The 17,651-nt window shown below is 34.0% G+C and overlaps 1 protein-coding gene across 5 annotated transcripts in view; it reads left to right on the top strand.

The window, feature by feature from the left end:
- LOC101888990 (matrix metalloproteinase-14) overlaps window positions 1-17,651 on the top strand; it is a 118,613-nt gene that overhangs the window by 90,267 nt on the left and 10,695 nt on the right. For 3 of the 5 annotated variants that reach the window (XR_009342807.1, XM_005179291.4, XM_005179293.4), the window contains exons 3-6: window positions 11,903-12,309; window positions 13,651-14,210; window positions 14,277-14,653; window positions 14,746-14,824. Coding sequence is in view for 4 of the 5 variants with exons in the window: in XM_005179291.4 (XP_005179348.1) it covers window positions 11,903-12,309; window positions 13,651-14,210; window positions 14,277-14,653; window positions 14,746-14,824 (1,423 nt within the window). In the remaining variant the exon portion in view is untranslated. Of the gene's footprint in view, window positions 1-11,902; window positions 12,310-13,650; window positions 14,211-14,276; window positions 14,654-14,745; window positions 14,909-17,651 lie in introns of all 5 variants that reach the window. The other 2 variants (XM_059125662.1, XM_005179289.4) reach the window with 1 other exon arrangement.

Genomic DNA, 17,651 nt, shown 5'->3' with positions numbered 1-17,651 from the left:
ATGTTGACCCTTTGTGGGTGAGCTATCAGAAGGAGTAAACCGATATATCCCATCTTCACAGCAGATCTTGTGTTAGTAGAAATAATGAAAGATGTGAAATATGAAGAGAATCGGATGCTTATTTTGGATTTTATAATCGTTTTGGTTTGACCCTTTGTGGGGGAGGTACCAGAAGGAATGTTCCGATCTGTTCCATCTTTATAACAGTTCTTGTGTTGGTGGAAATATTGAGATTTACCTAGTCTGAATAGAAACGGATATTAATTTCGGGTTTTATGAGCTTCATGAATATGCAAAATTTTGACCATTTGTGGAGGAGGTACCAGAAGGAGTGGGCCGATATACTCCATGTTCACATAAGACCGTGTATTATTAATTCTTACATCACCTTTTGTAAGAGTTATAAATATCCAAAATTTCCACCCTTTGTGTGGGTAGGTGCTTGATTGAGTGGACCGACATTGTCAATGTTCGCACCTCACCTAGCAACTGATGCAAATATTAGGATTTGCAAAGTTGGAGCAAAATCGTATTATCCTTAATCTATCTGTGCAGTAAAATATTTTCTTTGAAAATTTCGACCTTTTGTGGGGGAGGTACCAGAAGGAGTGGACCCATCTTCGAACTCGATCTATGTTTGATAATAATATTACGATGTACCAAGTTTGGACCAAATCGAACACTTCATTCGAGATCTATCGTGTCCACCAGCCAGACAAACAAAAAGCCAGACGGACGGACATCGCTAGATCGACCTATGGTCTACAATCGCTATTTTGATGAGGCACGTTTTGGCCGTATCAAATGATATATACCCTCCCTAGCCATATGGATGATGGTATAAAAACTACAGACCCCAAGGTATCTGTTAAATTTTTTTATAGAAAAAAACAAGAGACCCATTTGGAGTCTGTCATTAAGAGACCCCAATTGGGGCTGTGTTTTTTTTTCTATAGAAAAACAATTTTAGACCCCAGTTGGAGCTACGCATTTTTTCTATAGGAAAAAATTAGAGACACCAGTTGGAAATGTGCATTTTTTTTTCTGTAAAAAAATTAGAGACCCCAGTTGGAACTGTGCATTTTTTTCTGTGAAAAACTTAGAGATCGCAGCGGGATCTGTAAAAAAAAATTAGAGACCCCAGCGGGGTCTGTGAATTTTTTTCTATAGAAAAAAATTAGAGACCCCAGTTGGGGCTGTGCATTTTTTTCTATAGAAAAAAATTAGAGACCCCAGTTGGGGCTGTGCATTTTTTCTATAGAAAAAAATTAGAGACCCCAGTTGGGGCTGTGCATTTTTTTCTATAGAAAAAAATTAGAGACCCCAGTTGGGGCTGTGCATTTTTTTCTATAGAAAAAAATTAGAGACCCCAGTTGGGGCTGTGCATTTTTTTCTATAGAAAAAAATTAGAGACCCCAGTTGGGGCTGTGCATTTTTTTCTATAGAAAAAAATTAGAGACCCCAGTTGGGGCTGTGCATTTTTTTCTATAGAAAAAAATTAGAGACCCCAGTTGGGGCTGTGCATTTTTTTCTATAGAAAAAAATTAGAGACCCCAATTGGGGCTGTGCATTTTTTTCTAAAGAAAAAAACTAAGAGATTCTTTTCTATAGAAAAATCACGTACTAATGTTCCGGCGAATTTTTGACCCATGCGTTGGTGAATTTTTCTATGAAAAAAGAGTATCTGTGTTTCTATTTCTATTGTACATCTTTGAAACTTTTGAATTTCATTTTCAATTCTCTAAAGACTAGTTTAATAGAATTCAGATAAAACCGAAATTGATTTCAAAATTATTAACTCGTGTTGGGCGGATGGGATGTGCGGCCCATACTAATTATGGGCTATCCGATCATAGACAACAAAACCAAAAAATCAGCTGATAAGAATTCAAAGTTGTATAATCCATAATATGAACGAGAGTATACTACTGCATGTGTGTATGTGTGGGTGTGAGTATGTTTTGACCAATTTAAGCATTAGTCAACTGTGCTGTGGTTTTCTGGCTTTAAACAAAATAAAGCCCATCCGTCCACACACACGTACACGTACACATGCATTTTGAGCAGCGAACGCATTGATTCACTGAAACACGTACTTGTGTGCCTTTTTTTTGGATATTCATCAAAACACTAACAACAATAACAACAACACCAGCGACATCAACAACAAAAATCTTTGTTTTATTTATTTATTTCACTAAGGAAGTGTTTTTCTTTGGGATGTACTCGAATTATTGATCAGCCAGCTATGCGTTTGGGACAACAATAAAACCAAATGGGGTGGTTGGGGGTGAGAATGAGGGAGAGTTGCTCGAATTTGGTGAGCGTGTGCTGCTTTATCATTTTGATCGTTTAGGGTCTTTCAATAATTCTTAGTTTATTTTATAATGGGATTTCGCTCGAAATCGGTCACTTGTTTTATTTACGCATTTGTTGAATTACCATAAAGTTCAATGAACTGAGTTTGTGGTTTTTGGTCAAGTTTTGTTTATAAAACAGGCCATCCACTACAGCGGCGTTGTCAACAAAATATAAATTGTGTGTGTCCGGCGATTGGCGGGGGGGTGTTATACCAAAATGAGGATGTTGTAGAATTTTGTTGTACAAAATTGCGTTGTTAAGTTGTGAAACTGTTGTTTCATTCAGAAGTTTTTTCGGATTACATTATTGGACATTATTAAGTGAAAAGAAGCGTGACTTAATTGGGGAGAAAATATGCAAATGCAATGCACTTTCTTTGTGGAAAGTTTTTATTTTTAGGCAGGCAAAAGCAGGATGATGCTTGGTCTTCCGGAGAATAAAGAAAAATCATCAAATGTGGATTTGTTTTATAAAATCTTTATTTAATTTTGAATTTTTTACTAACTATTAAGAGTTAAGAATTTTAGAAATAAAAAACAATAATTCGACAGCTACAATCGTAAGTTTTAAAAATCGATCCTAAAGTTTTAGACTCGTTCCATTAGTTTAGTACTCAAACAGCACCATTTATTCAGTTTGACAAAATTGTTGAATCAAAACGACATACATCGGGTTTTATGTATTATTCAAGTTTGTCCTTTTTCGAAAGGAATAAAAGCACAAATTTTAACTTTTAAAACATATTCTTGAAAATCTTTCATTTTGAGGTTTACAGAGGAGGATGATAGTAAAACTATTGCTTAATAGACCCTCAACCAATTTTTCTCACTTCAAAATCTTCTCAACGTCTCCATATGTAAACCTAGAAACCAAAAGTGACCTCAATATCAAATTCCAGAATTTTATCTCCATCGAAGTCTAGCACAATTTAGAACTTTTCGAAATCAAAAGCAAATTTACCTCCTTCTCTCTACAATTTTCATACAGTTATGCTACACATGTCAAAAACCCTCTCCTTTTCACCACCCTAGACATCAACTGTGATCACGATATACCAATCGATCACTATCCCAACACTTAACGGCATATTTTGTGGCATTTTGCACTTTTCGTAGACTCATAGTACGCGTTTGCAAAGCCACCTCAATTCCAGATACCGATAGAGACTTCCTTATCTAATGTCAGGATTTCAGCTCTACCCCTTCATCCAGTACGAAATTTAGCACAGCAACCACCAATTTTGACATCCATATCAAATTTCAGGGTATACATTTTGTACTATTCATCTCAATTCCAGAAATCAACAGAGACCAAAATATCACATGTCGGAATTTCAGCTCTATTCCTTCATCCAATTCCCAATTTTGAGCCACTTAGTACTTTTTAAACAATTATGGTACACATTTCCAAATACAACTCAAGATGTCAAGGCTGCACATAAGCAATGACCCTTATATCAAATATCAAATTTCAAATACTATCTGTTCGTCCAATACCAAATTGTACCAAATATAGTACTATTTAGTACTTTTCCCACAAAGTTAGCAGGCATTTCCATAACCACGTTCCAGATACCATCAGAGGCCTCAATATCAAATTTGAGACTTTTAGCCTAATCACTTCGCCCAATGCCAAATTTAGTACCATTTAGTATTTTTTGTACAACTTTAGTAGGTATTTCCATAACCACTTAGTAATTTTCGTGTACTTGTAGTACACATTTCCAAAACCACCTTCATATCTTAATCACAGACACCAATAGTGACATGTATGTCCAATTTCAGGATTTCAGCTCTATTCCTTCACCCAATAACAAATTTAGTGTCATTTAGTACTTTTAGTAAAACTATAGCAGCCATGTTCATAATCACCTCCATATCTCAATTTCAGCTACCATCAGAGACCTCAATATCAAGTTGGAGGCTTCCAGCCCTATCACTTCACCCAATACCAAATTTAGTACAATTTAGTACTTTTCGTACAACGTTAACAAGCATTTCCATACCCACCTCCATATCTCAATTCAATATACCAATAGATGCCTTAATATCAAGTTTGAGGCTTTCAGCCCTATCACTTCACCCAATGCCAAATTTAGTACCATTTAGTACTTTTCGTACAATTCTAGTGCACATTTTCAAAACCACCTCAATAACTCAATTCCAAATACCAATAGAGGCCTCGATATCAAATTTGAGTCTTCTAGCCCTTTCCCGTCTCCCAGTACCCAATTTAATACCATTTTGAACTTTTCGTATAATTTTAGTGTACATTTCAAAAACTACCTCCAAATGTCCAGGCTACACATGAACAGCAACTCTAATTCCAAATTTCAGATTTCAAACACTATATTTTCACCCAATACCAAATTGTACCAAATATTATACTATTTAGTACTTTCTTTGCACTTGAAGTACACATGGTCATAACCACACCATTTTTAACAAAATGCTAAAACTCCAGCTTCATTCGTTCACTTCACCCAATGCCATATTTAGTACCGTTTAGTACTTTTCGTATAATTCTAGTGCAGATTTTCAAAACCACCTCCATATCTCAATTCCACGTACCAATAGAAGCATCAATATCAAATTTTGATCTTCTAGCCCTATCTCGTCACCCAGTACTCAATTTAGTACCATTTAATATTTTTCGTACAATTTTAGTGCAAATTCCCAAAACCACCTCCAAATGTCCCGGCTATATATGAAGTCTAATACCAAATTACAGACTTCAAGCACTTGATATTCACCCAATACAAAATTGTACCAAATATAGTACAATTTAGTACTTTTCGTGCACTTGAAGTACACATTTTCATAAGCATGCCTTTCTTTCTTTCTTCTAACACCAACAGGGACCCCAATAAAACATGTTAAAACTCTAGCTCCATCCGTTCACCCTAAGCCAATGTGTTTTAAATTTGATACTATTTAGTACAGGTCTCACCCTTAGTACACATCTCCACCTTCATATATCAAACTTGCTTTCCAACCTTGATTTTCATAGAAAATTTCGAGTTGTTTGCTCTATCCATTTACATAATACCATAATGGTACCATTTTTTAAGTTTAGTACCATTTTAGAACTTTTCGCAACCTTAATGATCGAATTTCCCAAAAACTCTTTGATACATTTATCCTGCACTGCGTCAGTGATTTCAGAATTCTTGCTAATTCTGCGTGTCCAATACAAAGTTTTAATTTTTTTAGTAGTTTTCGTACCCTTTAAGTACGAATTTCTAAAAATCCAGCTATATCACACGTACCAAGAATGAGTCTCGTGCAAAATTTCTTGATTCTGGCTTCAGTCATTTCTTCTGGGCATTGATAAATATCGATATATTTTTAAAAAAATTCCTTCAAAATCGCTTATCCTCGTTTTCGATCTCATCTTTACGCTTCAATACATAAACATCTCAAATTAGCATCTGATACCGGTAATTAATCACCTGTCATTCTCCGGGAAGCATTGTTGGCTCACACTTCTAAAGTGTCAGTAATTCCGTTATTAAATTAATGGCCCCAACACATTTGATTTGACAAAACGACGACTTACAAAATGTCTGACTGTCTGTCCACCTGTCTTCCGTAACCAGACCTTGTGCCGAAAGCAAACAGCATTTTAACAAATGGAGCTTCCTTACAATCAATGTTCAAAACGCTTTCGGTGACTGGTTACAATTTAATTTCCCGAAACAAAACAAACGTCAAATGATTTCTAATTTTCAAAACACACAAAACAATTGAAAATGACTTCCTAGAAAAAACAGAACGAGACACAAAAAAAATTAGCATCAACATTATTTAATTAATTTCACTGCGGCTGATAAATCACGGAATGGCATCGAACGCGACCGGAGTATTAAGGCCTGTGTGTGCGTGTGTAACTGGAATTGTGAAAACAATTGGCGTACCAAACGCTCTATCTATCTGGCTCATCATTAATCTGGGGATGAGGGTAGTAAAAAATTATAAAAACGAATTAGAATTCTATTAACAAAGCCGATACACGCGTGCGTACCCAGTTACATTGTGAGAAAACCAATCAAAATTAATTCAGATCAGTTTTCATTTTAATTGTCCAGAACATTTCGTTGAGTCGGGTGGGGGAAGCCTTTGTGTCAAGTGTTTATCATGCGAAAATGGTGGAGTTTCATAAATGAGGTTTTGAAATTATATTGAGCATAGCCGCGATTTTTATACCCTACACCACATCGCGGTAAGGGTATTATGTCCTTGTGCATTTGTTTGTAACATGGAGAAGCAAGCGAGATAGACCCATAGTTACTTTTGAGGGTCTTCTTAGAATCACTTTCTGATTCGATTTATGCATGTCAGTCCGTCCATGTATTCTTGTGAACAAAATGCAGGTCGTATTTACTATTCGATTGAGATGAAATTTTCCAAAAAATATTTGTTTGTCCCAAGGACGAACCCTTTAGAAATTGGTGATAATCGGATCAGAGTTAGAAATAGATCCTATATATCTTCTACCGATTTCGGGTTAAATGTGCACTAAATGGCCAATATAAGCCCTAATGACCTGAATTTTGATACATTCCACCGAATTTAGTCTAGAAGCAAGTACATCAAATTTGGAGAAAATCGGTTCTGATATAACTATAGCTTCCATATATATGCTTCATCCTATTTGCGGTTTTAAGTCCCTCACATGCGTAATATGCACTCCAGAAGAATGATATTTGGCATCGGACATCATTAATTCTGCTCGGCATTCATTCTGATGCCACGATCGATTATTACGAGTGGAGAGCAACCATCGGCTGTTATGGCGGCCCACAATGGACTGAATTTTGGCAATTATGACTAAATTCATCCAATAAACCAGTGCTTTAAAATTGGTGTAAATCGGTTTAGATATACCTATAGCTGTCATATATATATTTTATCCGATTTGCGGTTTAAAGTACCTGACAACCGTAATATACATTCCACAACAATGATCTTTGGTACCAGAAATCAGATACAGCTCTGAAATAAGTGTAACAAATTTTGTCAAGATCGGTTCAGATATGGATATAGCTTCCATATATATCCTCAACCTATTTCGGGTTAATTGTGCACCAAATAGCCAATATCAGTGCATATGACCTGAATTTTGGCATATTCGATCGAATTCAGTCTAGAAGCAAGTACATCAAATTTGGAGAAAATCGGTTCAGATATTGCTATAGCTCCCATATATATATATGTTTCATCTGATTTGGTGTTTAAATCCCTCACATTCGTAATGTGCATTCGACAACAATGATATTTGGTACCAAATTGCTTATAAAACTCGGAAATGCTTTTGCCAAATTTTATCGGGAACGAGTAAGATATGATATAGCTCCCATATATATCCTTAGTCCGATTTCAGATTTATTGTGCAAATAATTGCTAACATCAGCCCAAATGGAGCGAATCTCGGGACGTACGTTTCCATTTTGTGCAACTCGGCTCCGATACATATTTTTCTAATATAATCCTTCTCCAAGTGATTCCGTGCACTCTATAGCAAACTATAACTGCTCTACAGCCAAATGTTGATAGGTGGTATGATCTACTTGAAATAAATTCTTTTGTTACGGGAGCTCTACTAAATATGCATAGTGGTGTAGGGTATCACATAGTCGGCCCCGTCCAACTTTTGACTTTTTCTTACTTGTTTTAAAAAGAATTTTGTGGAAGAAACTCAAAGGGGCCAGATTGATATCTAAAAAATCAAGTTCTAAGAAATTTGGTATAAAGCAAAGGAAATTCTTAAAAGAATTGGTATATAGCTCTGGTCTATAGTCCAATTTTTCTATATTTTTTCAAAAAAAAACATTTTTTTTTTTATTTTTTTAACATTTGGACTCCTTTTAAAATCGAAAAAATTGCCAAAGGAATTTTCGTAAAAAAAATTCCATACCTCAACAGACAAAAACAAATCCCTTTCTCATAACACATAAATTCCAAGCATGTCATGGTTCACATTTGGAATATTTGCAAAACACAAATGCGACGACGACGCCTTGGCAGATTTCACAATCATTTATCAAAAAAGGATTGGCTTTTTTGTTCTATTCCTTTTTTACCTTTTGTTTGCACCGCAAAAATTTCTCTCTAAAATGCCGCATTTTTCTTAGCTTTTATTTGAGAAACAACAAAAAAAAGAGGAAAACAAAACTTGTAACAGCTCCTTATTTGTGTAGCCCCTTTCAATGTCATATATATAGAAAACGTAGCTCTGTGGTGCTGGGTTTTTTCCAAAGGCGCGCAAAATACCCCCACCTTTAAATTCTGAAATCAGCGCCCAGCCGACAGCGTGCCTCGTTGGCGTATTCCTTGGCTTGTTATTTTATTTCGGTTATCTGATCATCGTAAATTATTCTCACTTTCATATGAACAATACACAACTCCCTCCCGCTCTCCCTCTCTCTGCCCCTCCCCCCACAAAAAGGAGTAGCAGCAGGCGTATTTGGTTTTACTTTGTAAAGCCTGATTCTTTTTTTTTTTTTTTTTGTCAACGTTGTGTGATTTATTTAAAGAATTCCATGTAAAACATAGTTTTTTGTCAAGCAATTGATCATGTTCCATTTTAAATAAAACTTTAGAGTGCAATAAATTAAGGGGAGAATCAACGGATTGATGGATAAGATATGAAGAGGTATATTAACTCGTTGCTATGACAGGATAGGACTTTTGAGAGGCTTTGGAAAAGCCAACCAAGGGGAGTTTACATAAGTTTACAAAGTATCTTTATTCGGTGGCTTCCATATTGAAAACCATAAGACATCGGAATGAACAAATTTTTACAAAATTTAAAATTTATATTTCGAAAATTTTTTCTTAAGAATTTTTGAGATCTAAAACTGAATAATATCTATAGAAATAATTTTTAAGAACAATCAGCGATAAAATATAGGATTTTAATTTTTTTTACTTAAGCTTAAATTCTGGATTTTTAATAAACATATTTTTATAACTTCCATTTTTTACTTAGGAAAATTTAAGAATTTTCTTGGAATTTCTTCAACGATTTTTGAGAGTTTGTGAGAGACAATTTTATAAATTTTTCTGAATTTCTTCAACGATTTATGAGAGTTTGTGTCAAGCAATTTTATGATTTTTTTTATTTATGAGAAATTCCAACAAGTAACAAGTACAAAAGCAGCAAAGTTCCGCCGGGCCGAACTTTTAAAACCCTCCACCATTCTGAAGGAACTTGAAAAATTTCAAAAAAATACGGCTCAAAGGAAAACCGTTATATGGGGGCTATACGAAGACGTGGTCCGGTATATATATTTTTTGTCGAAGACTGTATAACCCTTTACGAATTTTAAATACGAAATTTTAAACAATTCTGGTAAAAAAAAATTTTGCTAAAATCATCAAAATAACGAATATCGGGGGGTACCGCCGTATGAGGGATATACGATATCGTAAACAATTATCTTCCTGGGGTTAAAATACTCAGAAGGAACTCCTTGTGTAGAATAGTCAATTCCATTGAAAAATGTGGTTAAAATCATCAAAATACCGAATATAGGGAAGTACCGTCATATGGGGGCTAGACGATATCGTGGACCAATATAGCCCCGTTATTCGATATTTTGATTTTAGTCACATTTTTCAATGGAATTGTCTAAAAAGGAAGACAATTGTCCATAAGGTATACGATATTGTATATCCCCCATATAACGGTACCTCCCGATATTCCGTATTTTGTTGATTCAATGGAAATGTCTAAAATTCCACAAATAGACCCTCCACCCCCCATATATTCCGTACTTTGATGATTTTAGCGACATTTTGTTTCAAATTTCGTATTTAAAGTCCGGAGTTGGTACTACAGCCTATGAAATTACTTATGCACTTGTCCACGTCTTCGTATGGCCTCCATATAATGGTATTCATTTAAGTGGTACTTTTTCGGCGGATGTTTTTTGTGGAATTTTTCAAGATCCTTTAAAATGGTGGAGGGTTTTGAAAGTTCGGCCCGGCGGAACTTATCTGCTCTTTTACCTTTGTTTAGATGTTATTCCAATATTTTTTTATTTAATTCGTAACATTTCAATTCGAATTATTTCAGTTGTAAATCGGGAATCCCAAATGTAATTCGAATAATTCCATTAGTATTTCGAATTATTCAATTTGTATTTCGAATTATTCCATTTGTAATTCGAATTATTCAATTTATAATTCAAATTTTCTAAATTTGTTCTTCGATTTTTAAATGGAACATTTCAATTTAGAATAGGAATAAATGGAATTACGAATGAAATAATCCAAATTAAAATTGAAATAATTCGAATTATTAAAACTACAATAGAATAATTCGAATTAAAATTGGAATTCTCAAATAACAACTGAAATAATTTGAATTTCATTTGTAATTTTTGAATTATAATTCGAATGATTTGTTGTAATTCAAGAATAGAATTCTCAAAATATAATTGAAATATTTCGAATTACATCTAAAAAAGATGTTCGGTTTTGAGTCGTATAAGTAATATTAATAAATAATTATTATACGTTATTAATATTTTTATATTATTATAAGAAGTTAGAAACAAACAGAATAGAAATTGTTGTTTTTGTGAAAAACTACAAATGCACCTGATACCTTACCACATGTTGGATATCGACAATATTCAATTCAATAATAAAATATAAATAGATGCTTAATCAAATGTGTCCAATACCCTTTTCACCCTTACAAAAAAAAACCGGTTCCGTTTGTCACAAATCTACGATAAAAAATGTAAATTATTTAATGGTGATAAAATTAGAATAAAATTTACAATAAAAAACGTGCAGCATTACAATTTGAAAAAAAATGCTTCCGACCTCACGTTCATCATGAAGTCGATTTATCACATTCTAATGTGAACAAACATAAACTATAAAAAAATATTCAATATTCATCATGTTAATCATAAAAATGTCAGTTACACGTGTTCACAGAAAAAGGTATTGAATTAGAATTCAATTGGAAGAAGGAAACAAAGAGAATTTTATGATCACCGAAATTACCTAATATAAGGATGCTATGAACCATAGATCAAGCCCAGCCAACTCGTGTCTCCACTGAGCATAATTCCTTCCACCCTCACAATCAGGCCATTTGAAACAATGGCGGATACGACTATCCACTGGTGTCACTGTCCAAAAAAGAGATCATTTAAGGGAAAAGAAAAATAATATATTTCTTTATATTTAACGATTTATTTCAATTGTTTTTTTTTAACATAAATGGTGTCCAAGATTATTTATAAAACGTATTTATACAAAAATTGTATAAATGAAGTTTTAACACTTACTTTGATAATTAAAAAAAAAACTAAGAGAAATTAGACTGGCGAGAGAGCCCATGCTCTTTTTTATGACCTACCACATCTCTTATATACGTAGAATTCCTTATGATAAAAACTCCTTTTCTCCATTCACAATTTGTAACTCATAACACTCTCTCTGTCTCTGTCTCTCTCCCTCAAACTTTCTCAATTATAAACTAATAAATTCCCCCTTTCTTTTGCTCTCCATTTTTACAGATATATTTATCACAATTTGGTTATCTACCCGCCTCCGCCCGCAATCCCGCCAATGGTGGTCTCTTGGATGCCAACACCTGGACCAAAGCTGTACAGGATTTCCAGAGTTTTGCCGGCCTAAATGTGACCGGTGAATTGGACGACGAAACCATGCGGCTAATGTCAATGCCACGTTGCGGTGTTCGTGACAAGGTTGGCTTCGGTACCGATAGTCGTTCGAAGCGTTACGCTCTCCAGGGCAGCCGCTGGCGTGTCAAGGCTTTGACCTATAAAATTTCCAAATATCCTAAACGTTTGAAGAGATCCGATGTTGATACTGAAGTTGCCAAGGCGTTCAGTGTGTGGAGTGAATATACCGATTTGACCTTTACGCCCAAAGCGTCGGGACCCGTACATATTGAAATCAAGTAAGTGGGAATGGGGTGGTAATAGCAAAAAGAAAAATTGATATGTTAATTTATTTAATTTCGGTCGTTTTTTTTAAATATGGCTAAAAACTCCATTTTAACAGGGTTCGTAGCAACATGTAAAGGACTTAAAAAAGTATAGCCTAAAACCCCGAAACTCCTTTGGATGTTTGATCCACCAAGTAGTTCCAATAAGTCCACTTGGAATTTTCCAAAATCCAGACTGGTTCTTGCATAGCAAAATTATAAAAAACTTTGCGGCGAATTAAGAAATAGTACTATTTTTTCAAAAATAAACAAGGTTTGAGGATTTGATGATATTTTTTCATGGCCTATATTGTATCCACAAATTTCTTTTGCTCAGAGACTCACAATGAAATTTTATATAGATTAATTCTTCCTTTGACACTTTCCTCCAAAACTGAAGTATAACGGGAGATTTTGACCTGGATTGGAAACGTCTTAAATTAAGAGTAAAAAATGCATAATTTGCACTTTAAGTACATAAATATCGAATGTAATTCTTATGAAAATTACTGGGCCTAGACCTATAGTTTATTTTGAGATTTACAATTAAATTTTGTCTAGAATATTTCTTCTTTTGATATCTTCTGCCTAAAACGTAATTTAATGTCACTTTCATGCGTCTATTCGAAAAAAGGTCGAGAGAAAATTGATGAAAAATATTAGGAAATAATTTCGGTTTTTATGGGAACTTCGATGTTTTTTAAATATACAATGAAAATAGAGATATCTTTCCTTTGGTAACTAATAGTGAAAATTGATGAAGAATCTTTTTGTCTTGACGTCATTATTCTAAAATCATGCTTTGTTGGAGATTTTGGCACAAACTCACATAAAGTACAGATTTAACCCTAAAATTGATTTTGGGTTGAATTCCTGGCGTTTGGGTAAGATTTAGACTTTTGACATCCTCTAGGACCCATAGTAGAATTTTATGACAAATAATTTTGTAGAATATTTTGACTTGCTACGAACCCATTTAAATGGATTTTTAACCATATTTTCCAATATTCCTCCTATTTTTATCAGCAATATTGCCAAAGACACAATTCTACTAAAATGCACGGATTCCGAGGAAACTTAATCCGAAATTTTCCAAAAGTGTGGAGAAGAGGGGAAACTTGACGATGAAAACTTTCAAAATTCTGATATACATGTTTATTGATTTCAATACTGCAGGATTTTCCCCGTGATTTTTTTTTTGTGTTGCACAGTGTTATTTATTTAATTCCTAATAATTCTGTTTTGTTTATAAGCCTTTATTATTTATTTATTAATTTATCAATTTCTCTCCCTCTCCCTTTTTTCTCTCTTCAGATTTGTGGAAAGTGAACACGGTGATGGCGATGCTTTCGATGGTGTTGGCGGTACCTTGGCCCATGCCTTCTTCCCCGTCTTCGGGGGCGATGCTCATTTTGACGATGCCGAACAATGGACCGTAAACAGCCCACGTGGCACCAATCTGTTCCAAGTGGCCGCCCATGAATTTGGCCACTCCTTGGGCTTGTCACATTCCGATGTACGCTCTGCCCTCATGGCTCCATTCTATCGTGGCTATGAACCTGTCTTCAAACTGGATACCGATGATGTTTTGGCCATACAGGCATTGTATGGTAAGAAGTCCACACAGAACGGCAATGGTTTGAATCCCACAAGTGGTGGTGCCTTCCCAAGGACAACACAGCGACCGGCTTTCACACCACCGCGGGCACCACGTGACGATGTGATTTGCAAGGATCCCAAAATTGATGCCCTCTTCAATTCAGCCGAAGGTCAGACATATGCCTTCAAGGGTAACAAATACTATAAGTTGACGGAGAATTCCATAGCTGAGGGTTATCCCAAACTGATTGCCGAAGGATGGCCAGGATTGCCCGGTAAATGAAAAATAAAAATTATTTTTTAAACAAATTATTAATTTTTTGTTTCTTTTTTCTGTCCAGGTGACATTGATGCCGCTTTTACCTATAAAAATGGCAAGACCTATTTCTTCAAGGGTACCAAATACTGGCGTTACAATGGCCGCCAAATGGATGGTGACTATCCCAAAGAGATTAGCGAGGGCTTTACTGGCATACCCGACCATCTGGATGCCGCCATGGTTTGGGGCGGTAATGGTAAAATCTATTTCTACAAGGGCAGTAAATTCTGGCGCTTCGATCCCCTTAAGAGACCACCGGTCAAATCCAGCTATCCCAAACCCATTTCAAATTGGGAGGGTTTGCCAAATAGCCTAGATGCCGCTCTACAGTATACGAATGGTTATACCTACTTCTTTAAGGGTGATAAATACTATCGGTTTAATGATAGGACATTTGCAGTGAGTATTTGGGGGATGTGATTTTCAAAAAGTTCCAGATTTGGGTTTTAACATAAATTTCTAAATATTTTTTTTTTTGTTTTTCCACCTAGGTTGACTCTGCAGATCCTCCATTCCCCCGCCCCTCGGCCCATTGGTGGTTCGGCTGCAAGAACACGCCCTCATCAACAGGTAATATTGTGGATAACTCAGAGGAAAAAGAGTCTGCCTCATCATTCTTTGATTATGATAACGGTGATAATGTATTCGATGCAGGTGAGTGGAACCGACCAAGGACTAAATTATAAAAAACAAAACACACACAAATAAAAATAAAGATAATTTAAAAAATCTTTAGAACTAGGCCAAAATATTAAAAGAATATTCCAATTTTTTTCTAAAAGAAAGTTAAAAAAATTAATGTGATCTCTCAAATTGCTTGCTAATTAAAAAAATAAAAAAAAACTATCCCAGTCTCTTAAAAAAACCCCAAAAATAAAAACAAAAAGTGGTATGTTAAATTAAGTTTTATAAGTATTAGATTGTTATTTTAGTCCCAGCATACAACATACAACAGCATAACATAATTCAAATACATATAAATGTTTATTACTATACATACATATATATAATGATGTTATACATAAAAAAACCAACTAATAATGTTAAAACGAGTGAATTTATGCATTTTTTATATATTTATTTATTTTTCCTGAACGAAAAAAATAATATTAAAAATTTCTCTTAAAGAAAATTAATATCGAATGTTTTTCACTGTTACTGTTTTCCTTTTCTTTTGCTCTCTGTGCCTGTTTAACTCTTCTTCGATACTTTACATTTGTTTGCTTTACTCTTTCTCTCGCGCTCTGCTCTCTCTCTTTCTGTTTGTCTCTGTAAAGGAGTTTAGTTGTGCTTTTTCATTTACTCTCATATTTGATCTCTTTCATTTTTATCATTTCTTCTTTTTTTGTTCTTGCTCCATTTTACATCATTCGAAAATTATAAAAAATATGTATAAAAGGTCATAGGAAATTGAGTTAAGGCCTGAGTTGCGTATAAGTTATTTCAATTCAATTTTGGGTGCGTATGATTACCGGAAGTGAAATATTCCATATACCTCATAGGAAGAGAGTTCTTAAAGCTTTATAAATCAAGTTAATACTTAAAAAAATAAAAGAAAATAAAAAATATTTTGAAAATTAAAATTATTTAAAAAATTAATCTTTTTTTTAAATTAATGTTTTTTATAAAAATAAAATAAAAAAATGTATATTTATTACAAAAAATATATGTATCGAGATTTAAAGATATTGTTTATACCCAAAATAATTTAAATTATTTAATTAAATTAAAAAATTATTTATTTTTTTCAAATTTTTTTTCAAATCAACAAGTAGAAATAAATATATCAGATATTTTGAAATCTTACATAACCAAAAACAAGTAAAAAACAGGCCGGGCTAAACTTAAAATACTCTCTACCATTTGGAACGAATTTGGAAATTCTCAAAAATAACTTCCGCTAAAAATTCTGTTCAAATCTTTAAAAAACCGAATAATAATCATCAAAGAACCGAATATCGGGAGGTACCGTTTTATGAGGGCTATACGAACACGTGGACTTGCACAGAAAACTTTCTGTCATAGGCTGTAGTATCCATCACGAACTTCAAATGCCAAATTTGAAACAAGTCCGGTGAATAATGACGTTAAAATCATCAAAATACCGAATATCGGGAGGTACCGTTATATGGGAGATATACGAAGACGTGGACCTTTGGACAATTTTCTGTCATAGGCTGTAGTACCCATTACGAACTTCAAAAACCAAACTTGAAAAAATTCCGGTAAATAATTTCGTTAAAATCATCAAAAACCGAATATCGGGATGTACCGTTATATGGGAGATATACGAAGACGTGGACATGCACAGACAATTTTCTGTCATAGGCTGTAGTACCCATTACGAACTTCAAAAACCAAATTTGAAACAAGTCCGGTAAATAATTTCGCTAAAATCATCAAAATACCGAATATCGGGATGTACCGTTATATGGGAGATATACGAAGACGTGGACCTACATGACCCATTTTCTGTCTTAAGCCGTAGTATCTATTATGAACTTTAAATACCAATTTTGAAACAATTCCGATACATAATGTCGCTAAAATCATCAAAATACCGCATATCGAGAGATACCGTTATATGGGGGATATAACATAACGTGGACCTACATGGCCCTTTTTCAATACCAAAAGTCCTGCAGATATAATACACATTTGAGTAAAATTGTATCAATCTACTTCATTTCGTTCGGAAGCTAGAGTGATTTCCACAGACGGACGGACATCACTAAATCGCTAAATTGACATAGAATTTTATGCTCATCAAGAATATATAACTTAATATACCATACTATGGTGGAGGGTATAAAAATCATGAATATAACTCTTATAGCCTGTGAAAAATTAAAAAATCAATCTTTCCGGTATAGCAGCCATAGTCTTTAAAAATATATTTTTTAGCCCTGAGAGTTCGGAAGGTCAAAGAATTAACATTTAAATCAATAGTTTTTAAATTAATATTTTAAAAATCAATGTGATAGTCTTTGAAAATATTATTATTTTTTCAAATCCACCATAGTTCAGAGAATCGGAGGAAATTTTTTTCGTAATCCACGATAGCTCAGAGAATTGGAGAAATGTTTTTTCATATCCACGATTGTGGGTCTGCTAGTTTTTGGAAAAATATTACTTAAATATATTATATATATATACATATATTTTCTTAGGGATCAACTAGCCTTTGTAAAAATATTGAAATTTCTCTGATTTTAAGTCGTATGATTAAATCGTAGTTACAAATCTATCATACGCACCCATGACCATAATTATTATTATTAATTATACGCAACGAGGGCTCATTTTTTGCTCATCCCTCAATTGCATTAACTCTCCGTTTCATTTTACATTTTTATTGTTTTGAAATTTAAAGAAAAAATCCTTGAAAATAAAATGT

Source organism: Musca domestica, unplaced genomic scaffold (assembly GCF_030504385.1).
Source record: "Musca domestica strain aabys unplaced genomic scaffold, Musca_domestica.polishedcontigs.V.1.1 35, whole genome shotgun sequence".
Classification (NCBI taxonomy): domain Eukaryota; kingdom Metazoa; phylum Arthropoda; class Insecta; order Diptera; family Muscidae; genus Musca; species Musca domestica.
The sequence above is the reverse complement of the archived record's forward strand: the minus strand, read 5'-3'. Positions and strand labels throughout refer to the sequence as shown.